We start from the raw sequence: 12707 nt of genomic DNA, 5'->3' as shown, positions 1-12707 counted from the left end.
GACAACGACCACCTTGACCAGCATCCGCTGCTTCCAGTGGTGGACCAGCCTGTCATCTGGCAACCGGGCACGAATAAAGTCACTGGAACTCTGAAAGTACCGCAACCAGCGGGCAGCGCGCGGGCAACATTGGGGTGTTGTTGCCAGAGGTGGTCCAGCGCGGTGAGCGCGTCGTCTGCTAGGCGAAGAAGGTCTCCCTTGTGGCCGCCTTGCTCATCGGTTTGCGCGAAAATTAATCAATGAAAGTATTCACGATTGATACCTTAGATGAGGTGAGGGTTTCGAAAACCTTGAAAGCGTCGCACGACAGCTGCGCAGCCTCTCGTATTCTTTAGCCTACGGGTGTGAGCTAACAACGTAAGAAGCAGGCTTGTCCTATTTTGCTTCCGTGAGAGGCTCGCAAATGCATGTTTTCGGGGCCCGGAAGACTTTAAAGCCGGCAGGCTGCGTACATACGAGCGGTATATAGCAAAACGTTTAGTAAATCGGCTCACTTGGAAGTCTGATGCGTATAAAACGTTCCCTGTGCGCTTGCTGTTTCCTGCCTCCTGTTCTTCCCTCCGTGTGGTCAGTCGCCTGTCGGAGGCTTGTGGGAGGTAGTTGGGCGACCCCAAGGTCGACGACGGGTCCAAAGCTCTAACTGTGCGGCCAGATAGCCAGATAGCATGCGGGCGTGCTGTGGCTGTATTTCGATGGAGGCGAAATACAAAAAGTCCCGTGCGCAGTGCGATGTAAGTACGCGTTAAATAACTCCAGGTGGCATAAATTCTCCCACTGCGCTCCACTTCGGCACCCTTTATAGCTATCGTGTCTCTTCGGGACGTTAAACTTCACAATTTATTACTTTTTATTTAATCCTTATTAGCCAATATCGATAAGCAGGGAAAAAAATCTCGTAAAGCAACGTCTTCGAAGACATTTATTGCTGTCACACTCACACAAACACACGACGCACACAGACACACGCGGTGCACAAAGACACCCGCGCACACATATACGGACGCAGACACACGCACCGACAGAGACACGCATACACAGACACACGCGGTGCACAAAGACACGCACGCACACAGATACGCACGCAGACACACGCACTGACAGAGACACGCATACACAGACACACGCGGTGCACAGACACGTGCGCACACAGATACGCACGCACAGACGCGCGCGCAGACACACATGCGTGCACACAGAGACACGCACACAGACATACGCTCAGATAGAGGCACAGGCACGCACGCACACGCACACAGACACACACACACGCACACACACGCTATACTGAACGTGCTACTTCATAAAACACGCCGTCCAACCACCTCGGAAGCACTGCGCCCCGTCGGCTCCTAGAGCGAGTGGACCATCTATGGAGGCGCCTAATCACGTGATCAAAACTAGCCAATAGGCGGCGCGGCGGCGAAGAGAAAACAGCTGCGGTACTTTCAGAGTTCCAGTGACTTTAGGCACGAACGCGCGAAGTCGCCACCTACATAAGCTGCTGTATCGCTGGGGCCATTTGGGGCGCGCCACCACATCAGAACTTGTCATGCAATTGCCCTTTCTTCACCTACTGCAGGTTAGTTATTTACCCTGTGCCGCTTCCTGCCGCTCTAGTGACCCGTTCTTGCTAGCGGTGTCGTGCCCCATTGACGCCATTGACTGTTGCAAACGGTTGCTGTATATTGCTTGCCCCTTCTGCCTCAACGTCCACCTCACTTGTCTCCTGCTCATATTATCTGGAGACGTCGAATTGAATCCAGGCCCGACTGAAAGCAAAGCTCCGCCGTCTCTAGAATCAATTTCCGAAGCCATATCACGCATTGAATCCTCTCAGAGTACTGTAATTGCAGAGCTTGCCTTGATCCGTTCTGCTCAAACAAACATTGAAGACTCGGTCCGCCGTCTTTCAGCGCGGGTCGAAACACTGGAAAAAGCAGTCGAATCCAATCCGGAAAATGTAGCTGCATCTATAAATAACACCGACTTGGCCAGACTTTCTTCAAACGTTAAAGCTTTAACAAACAAGTGCGATGACGCTGAAAACCGCTTGTGCCGCTCGAACTTATTGTTCCTCGGTCTTCAGGATGAACCCAGCGAAAGTTGGGCACAGTCTGAAGCACACATTATTTCCTTCTGCTCCAAACACCTAGACATTACAATTGATAGCCAAGACATCGAACGCGCATCGACTGGGCCGTTTCCAAACAGACAAAAACCGCCCAATAATTGTTAAACTGGCACACTTTAAAGATAAATCAAGAATTCTTGTTGCAGGGCATAAACTTAAAGACACCTCATTCTCAGTTCAAGACGACTATTCCGCGAAAGTCCGACAAGCCAGGAAAAAACTTTTTTCTTACGGCCAACAAAGCAACGCCTCATTTAAGATCCGCTTCGACAAGTTACTTATCGGCAAAAGACAGTTCACTTTCAACACTGAAACGGATTTCATTGTAGAACTAAAGTCATAGCGATTAGCCAAGGCGCCATGTGTCCCGTTGTTACCGCATGTCCAGCCATCCAAATGCTTGCGTCCTAGCGCAACTTATCAGAAAGCTTCTGTCCTGATGACCAACATACGTAGTTACCAGCCAAAAAAAGAAATAGTTGAAACCGTCCTTGAAGATCATAACACTGACATTGCAGTAGATTCTTTATTTCAAACAGACGCCATTTACCTAGATTTCTCTAAAGCATATGATCGCGTTCCTCACCAACGTCTCATCTGTAAACTTGCATGCCTGTCATTCGACCCTTTAGTCTTTTCCTGGATTCGCTGCTTCTTGACTAATCGCTCGCAGTTCACCGTCATCGCTAATCACGCATCTGCAACTACCGTAGTTATCTCCAGTGTACCCAAGGGTTCCGTCCTAATCTTCATCAATGACCTGCCATCTGGAATCTCGTCATCTGTCCGTCTTTTTGCGGATGATTGCGTCATTTATCGCCGCATATCTGATAACACTGACCAGGAATTATTACAGGACGACCTAAATAAAATACAGAAATGGTGCTCCGACTGGCTCATGCAGCTTAATATTTCGAAATGTAAATGCATGCACATATCACGCAAACGTTCCATTACTAATTTCCAGTACTCCTTGAACTCTGTGGCGCTGTCAGTAACGAATTCATACAGGTACCTTGGCGTCGAAATACCGAACAAATTAACATGGTCAGACCACATTATCAAACTTTGCGCAAGCACTTCCAGAGCACTTGGCTTTATCCGAAGATCACTATCAATGTCCCCTCCATCAATCAGACAATAAGCATACGAAACATTCATTCACGCTAAAATGGAATATGCCTCAGCAATATGGAACCCTCACCAGGCTTACTTAATACAACTGCTCGAAGCTATCCAGAATCGGGCAGCGCGCTTCATAACGTCGCAATATTCGTCTCGACACAGCGTTACCAACCTAAAATCGTCTCTCGGCCTTGAACCATTAGCACTCCGCAGAAAAGTATCAATTCTTTGTCTTTTACACAAACTATACTTTAACTTCCCTGCACTACGCCTAACTTCGTTATCTGCTCCCCTACGCTCATCTCGCCGATTATTCAACTCCCTCAGCATTCAGCGGTTGCACGGTTCATCCAACGCTTGCAACAAATCTTTCCTTCCCATCGCCATAGAAGAATGGAACAATCTTCCTGAAACCGTTGTCATCGAAACTAATCCCGCCAGATTTAGGCAGCTAATAACAGACCACTTGAACCAACTATAGCTACTTCCCCCGCGATGCTGTCCCTGCAATTTGAACTGCTTGTGCCATTGCGACCCCCCCCTCCACCCCACAAGTGTTTTCCCACTTATTTAATTTCCGTACATTTTAATGTTTAATTTTATATACAACTGCTTTGCCTTATATATTCTGTACTATTTGAATTACCTGACGCTAATTGCACGTCAAACTTGTTATTCTTGTTATATTTGTTATGGTTTTTTTTATGTTTACATGCCTTTGTATGACCGTTTCACACCACTGTCTTTCCCCCCCTTATGTAATGTCCCAGACGGGATCTTTAAGGGTTCAATAAATGATGATGATGATGATGATAACCTGCTCCCTCTCCCCCCCAACCCCCCCCCCCCCACCTTCTGCAGCAATTCCTAACAATAATCTGTCCTCTTTATCGCGCCAGTAGATTCGCGTCGTGTGCGCAGAGTTCTCGGAACTTGCAGACTCCTCCTACGATCTCGGGCAGGGAGGACCTTGCTGTGTTCCGCAATCTCCTGCTAGTGCATACACCCGTCACATCGTGGTGTCCGATGTTTGTTTTAGTTCTCACCTTGTTCGTCGTGTTGCCAGTATGGCTGATCAGCCAAAAGCTTGGAAAAAGCCGCTTGAGCTTTGTGCGAAGATCGAAGTTTTGACCGAAGTTCTCGCCGGCCGGCTTTCAAAGAATGAAATAGCGCGCAAGTTCGGCATCGCGAAAAGTACCGTGAGCGGTACTGTAAAAAACAACGAGCGGATTACTAATGCTTTGCAAGATGGTGAGTTTGTGCCAAAGCGAAAGAGAATGTGCACAGCTATACACAAAGACCTAGAAGACGTTCTGCTTGCTTGGGTGAAAAGAGCGCGTGGTGCGAATTTGCCAGTGAATGGAGTGATATTGAAAGCAAAAGCAGAAGAAATTGCGCTGCGGCTGAATGTGGAGTTCGTGTGCAGCAATGGCTGGCTCGACCGTTTTCGGAGAAGGCATGGAGTGGCCTTTCACTGTGTTGTCGGCACATAAAATACGTCACAGAGCAAATTTCTTAACTAGTTTATCAGGAAGGATATGTCAATTACCATTCAATAAAATGTCAGCCAGGAACAACAGAACAAGCTGACACCATATGCATGGCACACTCTCACAAATAAAAAGTGAAACACCTTTCTCCAAATTCCTCAAACAATGCAAAGCAAAGCTAAAAATGAGGTTGTGCACATGCTCATTTCGAGACAACTTAGTCAAAAGGAGGAGGACATCAGCAGACACTGCTATTTAGGTTTCCACCTTTCTTTTAAAAGGTGAGCTTTCGCAGATCTCCAGTAGTGCATGTGTGAACCGTGCTATGTTACAGTGCACTTACAAGATAGAGCAAATTCTGGCCTCAGTATGTCACACATAGCGCTGGTGAAGACATATGCTGCAAGTTTAAGTTCATTGCTGCATTGTCTTCTACACAGAAAGGAAAGCAGCAATTACCTAAGTATCAGATGCATCGGGAACATCAGGAGGGTGTCTCTTTTCGTGCCAGAAGGGCTGTTCCTCAATAACTTCCTAATACATATGTCGAAAGGGATTAAGAAGAACTATGCTGTGCTTAGCGCTGAGTTCCCCACGAGGGCCACCTGCGAAGCATTCGCGATGAAGACATACAAGCTTAAGTTCATTGCTGCAATGTCTTCTACACAGAAAGCAAAGGACCACGTGAGTGCTTTGCTGGCTTTTTACTGATTTGTACTGTGAGCAATGCAGAAAGAAATGATAGCAGATTTCAGCCAGCCACCTGACATCAGTGATACTTTCTCTAACACCCTCACATGTGTAAGACACTGCAATTAAGCTCATCTGTCTTGTTCCCTTCTGCCTTTGTGTGCTTTGCAGCTCAAGTGTCCAACACATTACCAATAGGGACAAACTTTTGATTTTTCATGCCAACAGTCGCATACAATGGGCACAAAACTGATTTTGCTGACACACTGAGCAAGTGGCTTGCTGTAATACTAAATCAATTTTTTTCTTTTCCGAGGCCTCAAATACATGAGGAGTGCAGTGATCAGCTTTAGAGACATTTATGCAGCTTTCACAATACTCACACGCAGCCTCACTGTAGCATAAGCACAGTGAAAACCACATAGTGCACATGAGCAACAAGCCTGAAGGTCTCGGATGTGAGCCTTCGGATGGAGTAGAAGATATGTGGTGCCCTCACCTTGCAGCATTCATAGGATGTGCTGAGAACCCGCAGCTTGTTAACATGTGTTGGCCTGTTCCTCCGATCTGCATCCACAGCAGATACTGTCTCAGGTGTGGCAAGTGGTGGTGCCTCAGGCAGCTCTTCCCATGGAGCCTGGGCCCTATGAGCCACTGCGCAGGCAATATCAATGCCCTCAGTTTAGCATCTGTTGCACACTGCCATGAAGACATCATCAGTAAACATATCACAACCCAACCCAGGTGCTTGAACCCAGATTTTTTACGATTACCATGATCCTTACTGTTTGTATAAAAACCCACCCCTTATGTAATGCCCCTACGGGGGACTTTTAAGGTAATAAACTGAACTGAACTGAACTGATTGTTACTGCTGCATGGACACTGCTTTCAAAGCACATTTTTCCAGAAAGCAGATATCCACCATCTGCAACATCTAAGCTTCATCACAAGACAGGTGCGCTTAGTAGCTCTCCCAAAAAATTACGCTGCTGCACCTCACTAGAAGATCCAGAAGCACAAATTTTGTACACCGATAGCAAAAAGAATGAATTAATACTGAGAAAACATTTCAGCAACATGTTCTTACTCCTCCTTTTCCCATTATTGTCCTAAAAACTGCCCTTACTGAAATGCCTTACTTTTTCAGCAATGTTTGCAATTTTTTGCAGGAAAATTACAGGAGCAAAAAAAGAATTTTGCATTGGTTCCAAGAGAAAAGTTTGCATAAAATCACTGAAAAAATAATTAGGCTCCACAAAATTTTATTTAACTTTCTGCAGGGCTACAAACTAGCGTTTTAGTGAAATCGCAAAATTGACATTTTCCATCTAGAGTGATATACGATTTTTTTACAAGAAAAGTAAAGCGTTTCTTGAAAAACTAAGTATAATTCCCTTTTTGTTGACACATTTGCCCACCATAAATAAAAATTTCATTGAAAGCAAAAAATGGCCACAGGACCTCAATTATCGTTCTTATCTGAACACACCCACAAAAATAAAAACATGATAAATGGAAACTTGTCTGCAGACTTAAGTTGTCCTACATTCATTGTTTTCCTAAACTCTTGTGTCACAACCTCTGATAAGTGCTTGCAACTGCACTGTCTTTCCAGCTTTAGGCCACACGGCCTAAGCATTTTCACTTTGGCAATGTCTTTTCAGCTTCACATGTCGCAGTGAATCGACCACTCTACATTCCTGAACATGAGCATTACAAGGCAGAAAGTTCCCACAAGACATGTAATCCTTATTATTGTAGCAATTATTGCAATATTTGTAAATATTATTGATATCCTCAATGAAACCATAGTTCTCAAAACTGGATTTGAATCAATGGTATCCCAGCTAGAATTTGAACAATGCAACAGATTATCACAACATTCTAGTGTAAAAGCACTACTTCATGAGGTCTAACCAGCTCATGAGTTTGTGTGAAGCTTGACCTTGGAGGCGACCTTGGCAAAACCTAGCATAGCAACAGCCCATGCACAACCAAATTGAATATTGCCACGAACCCGTAGCCGCGAGAACATATCAGCTTACTGGCCACTACACAAGGGCCGCAGCCAATCACACCTCGTGGTAAACTGCAACACACTGCAACACACACTGCACATCGTCGTCTTCATCAACTTCCATGTCTGGAGCGACCAAATCATATCAGCTTAACCTCCATCAGAGCTTAACCTTACTCTGTTATCGTCGCCAGATGTGCCGACGACTAAACCCATGCTTTCACACACCTACTCAGTTTAGCTGTTAAAACCCTACCACTTTTTTTTTATCTCACTTTGTTTTATATTATCTATCCCTAGTCGTCACATCTACAAACAGCATGCACGACCCGCGTGCCGAAGTGCAGGTCATTCTGCCCATTTTTTTTGTAATCGGCCAACTCTCCCAAACAGGCTGATTATGTCCGATTTCTTGCCCGATTCATGTCTTGTTAAGGTGATTTTTTTTCTGCCTAAGGCCTTCTGTGAAGTCTTGTTAAGTTGTATTTTTTTCTGCCTAAGGCCGTCTGTGAAGCCTGGCGGTAATTCTAAAATAAATAAATAATAAATCAATCTCAACCCACCACGGACTGTGCAGATAAGACTTCCCTTTGAGTAAACACTGCAGTAGATTTCTTCCAAGATGTCATTCGACAGGTTTTTTTGAGTGCAGAAGAAATGATAATTATCAGCGACGACATTCTAGAGTCTAGACCCATTCTCAAAGAAGATGATCAATGAAGTTGACTCGTACTAAGGCCAGTACAAGAAACTGCACGAAAGCGAGATGGGTGCAATCAAGACAAGTGCAAAGTTCCTCACACATACATTCTGAAACAGAGAAATCACAGCAGACAGCAAAAAAAGTGAAGGCAGTCAAGAGCGTAACACACAGAGGCATTCCTTGGAAGCCTAAAGCTTGCTTGGATGGTGAACTACTGCAGTCAATTCATTCCATATTCACGTCACAATGTTGAACCACTCCATGACCTCACTCATGCAAAGAACACATTTTAGTAGACCCAAAGCGAGAAATAGGTATGGGACATCAAGAAAAAATTTGACTGCCAGTCGCTCACTCTACTCCTACGACAACAGTGAAGAAAAGCACCCAATCACAGGTGCATGACCAGAAGAAACAAGCAGAACACTGACACTAGAGTGAACAGGGCAAAAGCCAAGCATTTTTGAATATTACAGTCAAGACTAGACTCCTACAGAGGGGCAATATCCTCAGAAAAGGAGGTGTTCACAATAGTGTCATGTGTGCAATAGTGTCAATGCAGCCAAGGCAGGCAACTCCCAACCCTGCAGACAGGATACTCAAACTACCAACATGAAATTTGCAGAACTTATGTAATTCTGTGTGCTCATTTCAAATATGCTATTGGTTACCTTCTGCATAAACTTGTTCAATAGTTAGAAGGACTTTTCTGTTCTAGATTTGTGGGAAGCTTGCAGAAAGATCCACAAAGGGAAATGGATGAAAGATGTGTGGATCTATTCCCATTCATTTAAGGAACACAATAAAACTTGTTGTATGTTCCTATCTTTCTTGTAGACAGAGTTATGAAAGTTTGAAGTTTCAACTTCAAGAGTACAAGCTTTCCCTTTCTACATTCTCTACAATTTCAAAATGTCTGTGCAGTTAGTAGAGGCCTTGTGTAGTAGCTTTATCCCTAGTAGCACAAAATGTCGCCAGAACGTTATGACAATGTCGCCAATGTTTTATAATGTTGTGCAACATACTCCAACGTTACAGCAACATGCCCATAAGTTGGTCAGGATGACACACTCTGCTACATTGCAGCCAAATGTTCAGAAATTCGTTAGGATAACATACCATCTGCTATCTTTGGAACAACATCGAGAAGCAACGTTGAGGCAATACAGCCTGATGAAAGTTATTATAATGCTTGAATCATAACAATAAAGCAACATTACAAATATATTTCAAGCACAGAGTTACAGAAGTTTTCCGACTGTTGCTACAGTAAACATTTTTTTTAACTAGCAGTACTTTGCAACTGAACCTCTTCTGTTGCGCCTGCTATAAATTGCATGCACAGCTCGATTAATATGTCGCAAAGCTTTGTTTATTACCTATTCGCCACTGTCACCCTTGGGACACCCTTCAGGAACGGCTATATGTTATCCGCTCGGAGGTGAGTGTATGAGTATGTAATGTATTGTGGAGCTCAAGTGCCGGTTGCTCTCGTTGGTCCTCGAAAAGCGTTATGATATGTTGTGTAGCTTACCAATTGGCAGGCCTGCGTGCTTGTGCAGGGTTGCTAAAATTTTCACGAATGTTACATATAATGTTATGAAACATTGTGGCAACGTTGCAGCAATGTGGACACAACATCGTGGGAAATGTAGCAGCAATGTTTTTCACATATGTGGTCTTGATATTGCCAAAGGAGGACACTAGCCACGTTAATGCAGCCTAAATAGGTAACATTGCTGCAACGTTCCAGCAGCAATCTGTGCTACTAGGGATTGTGTTCCTTGCACACTCAAGAGCCAGTAAAAAAAAAAGATCATTGAAATCTGACAAATACAAGAGTCGCAGCGCCACCCGCAAAATAGAAGGGTGGGAGAATTTTTCGTTTCAAGAAAAATGCAAAAAATGAATTGCAATCTTAAAAATCATTGGGGGACACCCCTCTTAGACCTATTTCCTTTATGGGCAAATTTACACCAAATTTTCATTGTTTGTACATTTTCATGTGCTGATTCTAAAACTTTCAAATGGTTTCTTCCTGCAGCCATAAGTTTTATATTTATCATGGAAAGTGTTTTTTGTTTGGAGGAAGCTTGGTTAATTGACATAAGACCTTGTGGAGAAGATTACTATTTATAAATTATCTGGAGTCACCAAGGAGTGCAATAAGGCATAAATTAGCATTCTAGGACGACTTGGACGAAAGTTAGAGCTGGTCAAACATGGCAGAGAAAAAGCTCATTTTGATGACTGAGACAAAAGATTTATTTTGAAATTTTCCCAAGGAAGCAGTGGTTTAAAGCTAGCCTTATTGCACAACCTGTGCATTTATCTTTAAAGTACAAAAATAATTATACTAATAGCTAATATAGAACTGAAGATATCGCTCCTCCAAAATTCTAAATGTGCCAAAATTGCAGTTTTGAGAAATCAGAGAAAAACGTTTTTGGCACATTTTTGTGGCACGAAGGGTAAGTAGAAATCACTGAAGTGAGTTCTGGCTCGTTTCTGATGTGGAAGAACCATTTCCCGTCGACATAACTGTGCTTGCAACAAGGAAATTGCCGGCGAACAGATGGCATAGTCTAGAGGCTGGAACCCGGGATGAGTGCCTTTGCACTGCGACCTCTCCCAAGTTGCGGCGCGCGGTTCTACCTCAAAACGGCGTTGTGATCGCAGTCAGCCCCTAACAAACGATACTTGCTCTTTGCTGCTCATCTTGCCCCCCAAAACACTGAGAAGCAAGTTTATTTCGTCAAGAATTCAGATTCCGCGCTTCGCAGGACCCCGTTTCGTTTCGCGGCAGCCGCTGGCACCGCACCACCAGCTTTACCAGAAAGCTCGATCTATCGCGCGGTTGCTGGCTGTCAACGGAAGCTGCTTAGGTATCACTTCTTTATCTGCAAGGAATCGCCCTGTTCACTCCTCGCTGTCGCGCTAAGCACCGCGGGCGGCGGCGTTATCGGTTCATCGCGAAGCGTCGGCGCTTCATCGCTGATTATAGATAACGACAGCTCTTGCAATATTGAGTCTACTTTCTTCTTCCCTTCCCCAACACCGCAAGTCGTCAGTCAGCATTGCTGTATCCCAACGAACGCGGCCGACATAGGGAGCACTTCCACCCGGGAGCACTTCCACCCGGCGGGCACGCTAGGCCTACTTGTTTACAACGGGAACCGCAGGCTCGCCGGCTTCGGCACTTGACGCTGAACTTCACTCATCATCGATGTCTTGCAACGCCACGCCGGAGAACGTTTCTTGACATCTGCGATTAACGACTCCTTCCTTTCGGAAGGAGTCGTTAATCGTTGATGCCGGCATCACAGCGAAATTTCCGAGGCCGGCAGCACTTGTCAAAATGGCGTCCGGACGCGTCTCCTAAGCGCGAAGCAGACGACGGAAAGCAAGCTCAACCAATCAGGCGATCCCTTTTCGTCACGTGCACAGACTAGCGAATAGAAACGCGCGTGGGTACCTTTTTTTATTTGCTATTTTTTACTCAACCAATCGGCGGAACAGGGAGCTGGCGCGCGCAATTTGAAGAGGAAAAACCGCTCTTTCAAACGATACCAAGATCGCCATGAGCGCAGGCGTGAGACGGAAGCTGTACTTTTTTGAAACCGCGCTGTTTTGGCGTGAACGCTGGCTCGAAATTAGCCATGAGGCTTGTTATAAATTGATATTACGGCGCAAATATTAATCGAGGAGATGAGAAACTTGACAAATCGGTAGAATAATTGTTGTAGATTCGAAAAATGCAGTTTTCCGAAAATCGATTTTTTTGGCGATTTTTTCGCGTCCAAGACCCGTGTCCCCCCTTAAACAGCAGAAGGAAACTTGTATATCCAAACAAAGAGGGCTCCACATTCCCCATGAAGCACTGCAAAAAGTGAAAAGGAAGAATCGGAAACTGTAGAGCAGGGCAGGTGAAAGACAGGAGAGCAAGCAAGAGTCACGAATGTTACATATAATGTTATGAAACATTGTGGCAACGTTGCAGCAATGTGGACACAACATCGTGGGAAATGTAGCAGCAATGTTTTTCACATATGTGGTCTTGATATTGCCAAAGGAGGACACTAGCCACGTTAATGCAGCCTAAATAGGTAACATAGGCCTAAGGCCCACACGAATGTGCATGGTCTAAATCAACTAGTTATGTTTATTTGAGGGCCATCACTTTGTGATAGCCTAGGAGCCCGCACAACAGTTCCTGAACATGTCATCACTGATCCAGAAGTGAACTTTTCTAAACACTTCAAATCTTCAAGTAGGTTATCTGTATGGCCTTGCACAATCTTTTGTACTCAACCAAAGTTTGCATGCAGACGCCTAAGAAACTCCAAAGCGAAAAAAGCAGCGCTTATTTGCAATTTGCAACTTCATTGTAATGTGTGTGTTGCAAAAAATTTGAGTTGGCAGGCCCCTAATTTTCTGCAGCAGAAAATTTGAAATTCTTCAGAAAGAGAGCAAAGAATCTGCAATATTCCGCAGGAAGCCTCCCACAGGTTCACGCATGCAGCCTTTCCTGCAGAAGGGACCACATGC

General features: G+C 44.8%; 1 protein-coding gene across 2 annotated transcripts in view; it reads right to left on the bottom strand.

Moving 5' to 3' along the window:
* LOC149355523 (uncharacterized) overlaps nucleotides 1-12707 on the bottom strand; it is a 138068-nt gene that overhangs the window by 105580 nt on the left and 19781 nt on the right. The window contains exons 1-2 of one of the 2 annotated variants that reach the window (XM_089583840.1): nucleotides 11320-11413; nucleotides 5936-6090 (exon numbers count right to left, since the gene is read on the bottom strand). In XM_089583840.1, coding sequence (XP_089439966.1) covers nucleotides 5936-6090; nucleotide 11320 — 156 coding nt within the window. In that variant the 5' untranslated portion in view covers nucleotides 11321-11413. Of the gene's footprint in view, nucleotides 1-5935; nucleotides 6091-11319; nucleotides 11414-12707 lie in introns of those variants that run through there. The other variant, XM_089583839.1, reaches the window with a different exon arrangement.

The sequence above is a fragment of the Amblyomma mixtum genome, chromosome 3 (genome assembly GCF_055824585.1).
Source record: "Amblyomma mixtum isolate Tamu chromosome 3, ASM5582458v1, whole genome shotgun sequence".
NCBI classification, from domain to species: Eukaryota; Metazoa; Arthropoda; class Arachnida; order Ixodida; family Ixodidae; genus Amblyomma; species Amblyomma mixtum.
The sequence above is the reverse complement of the archived record's forward strand: the minus strand, read 5'-3'. Positions and strand labels throughout refer to the sequence as shown.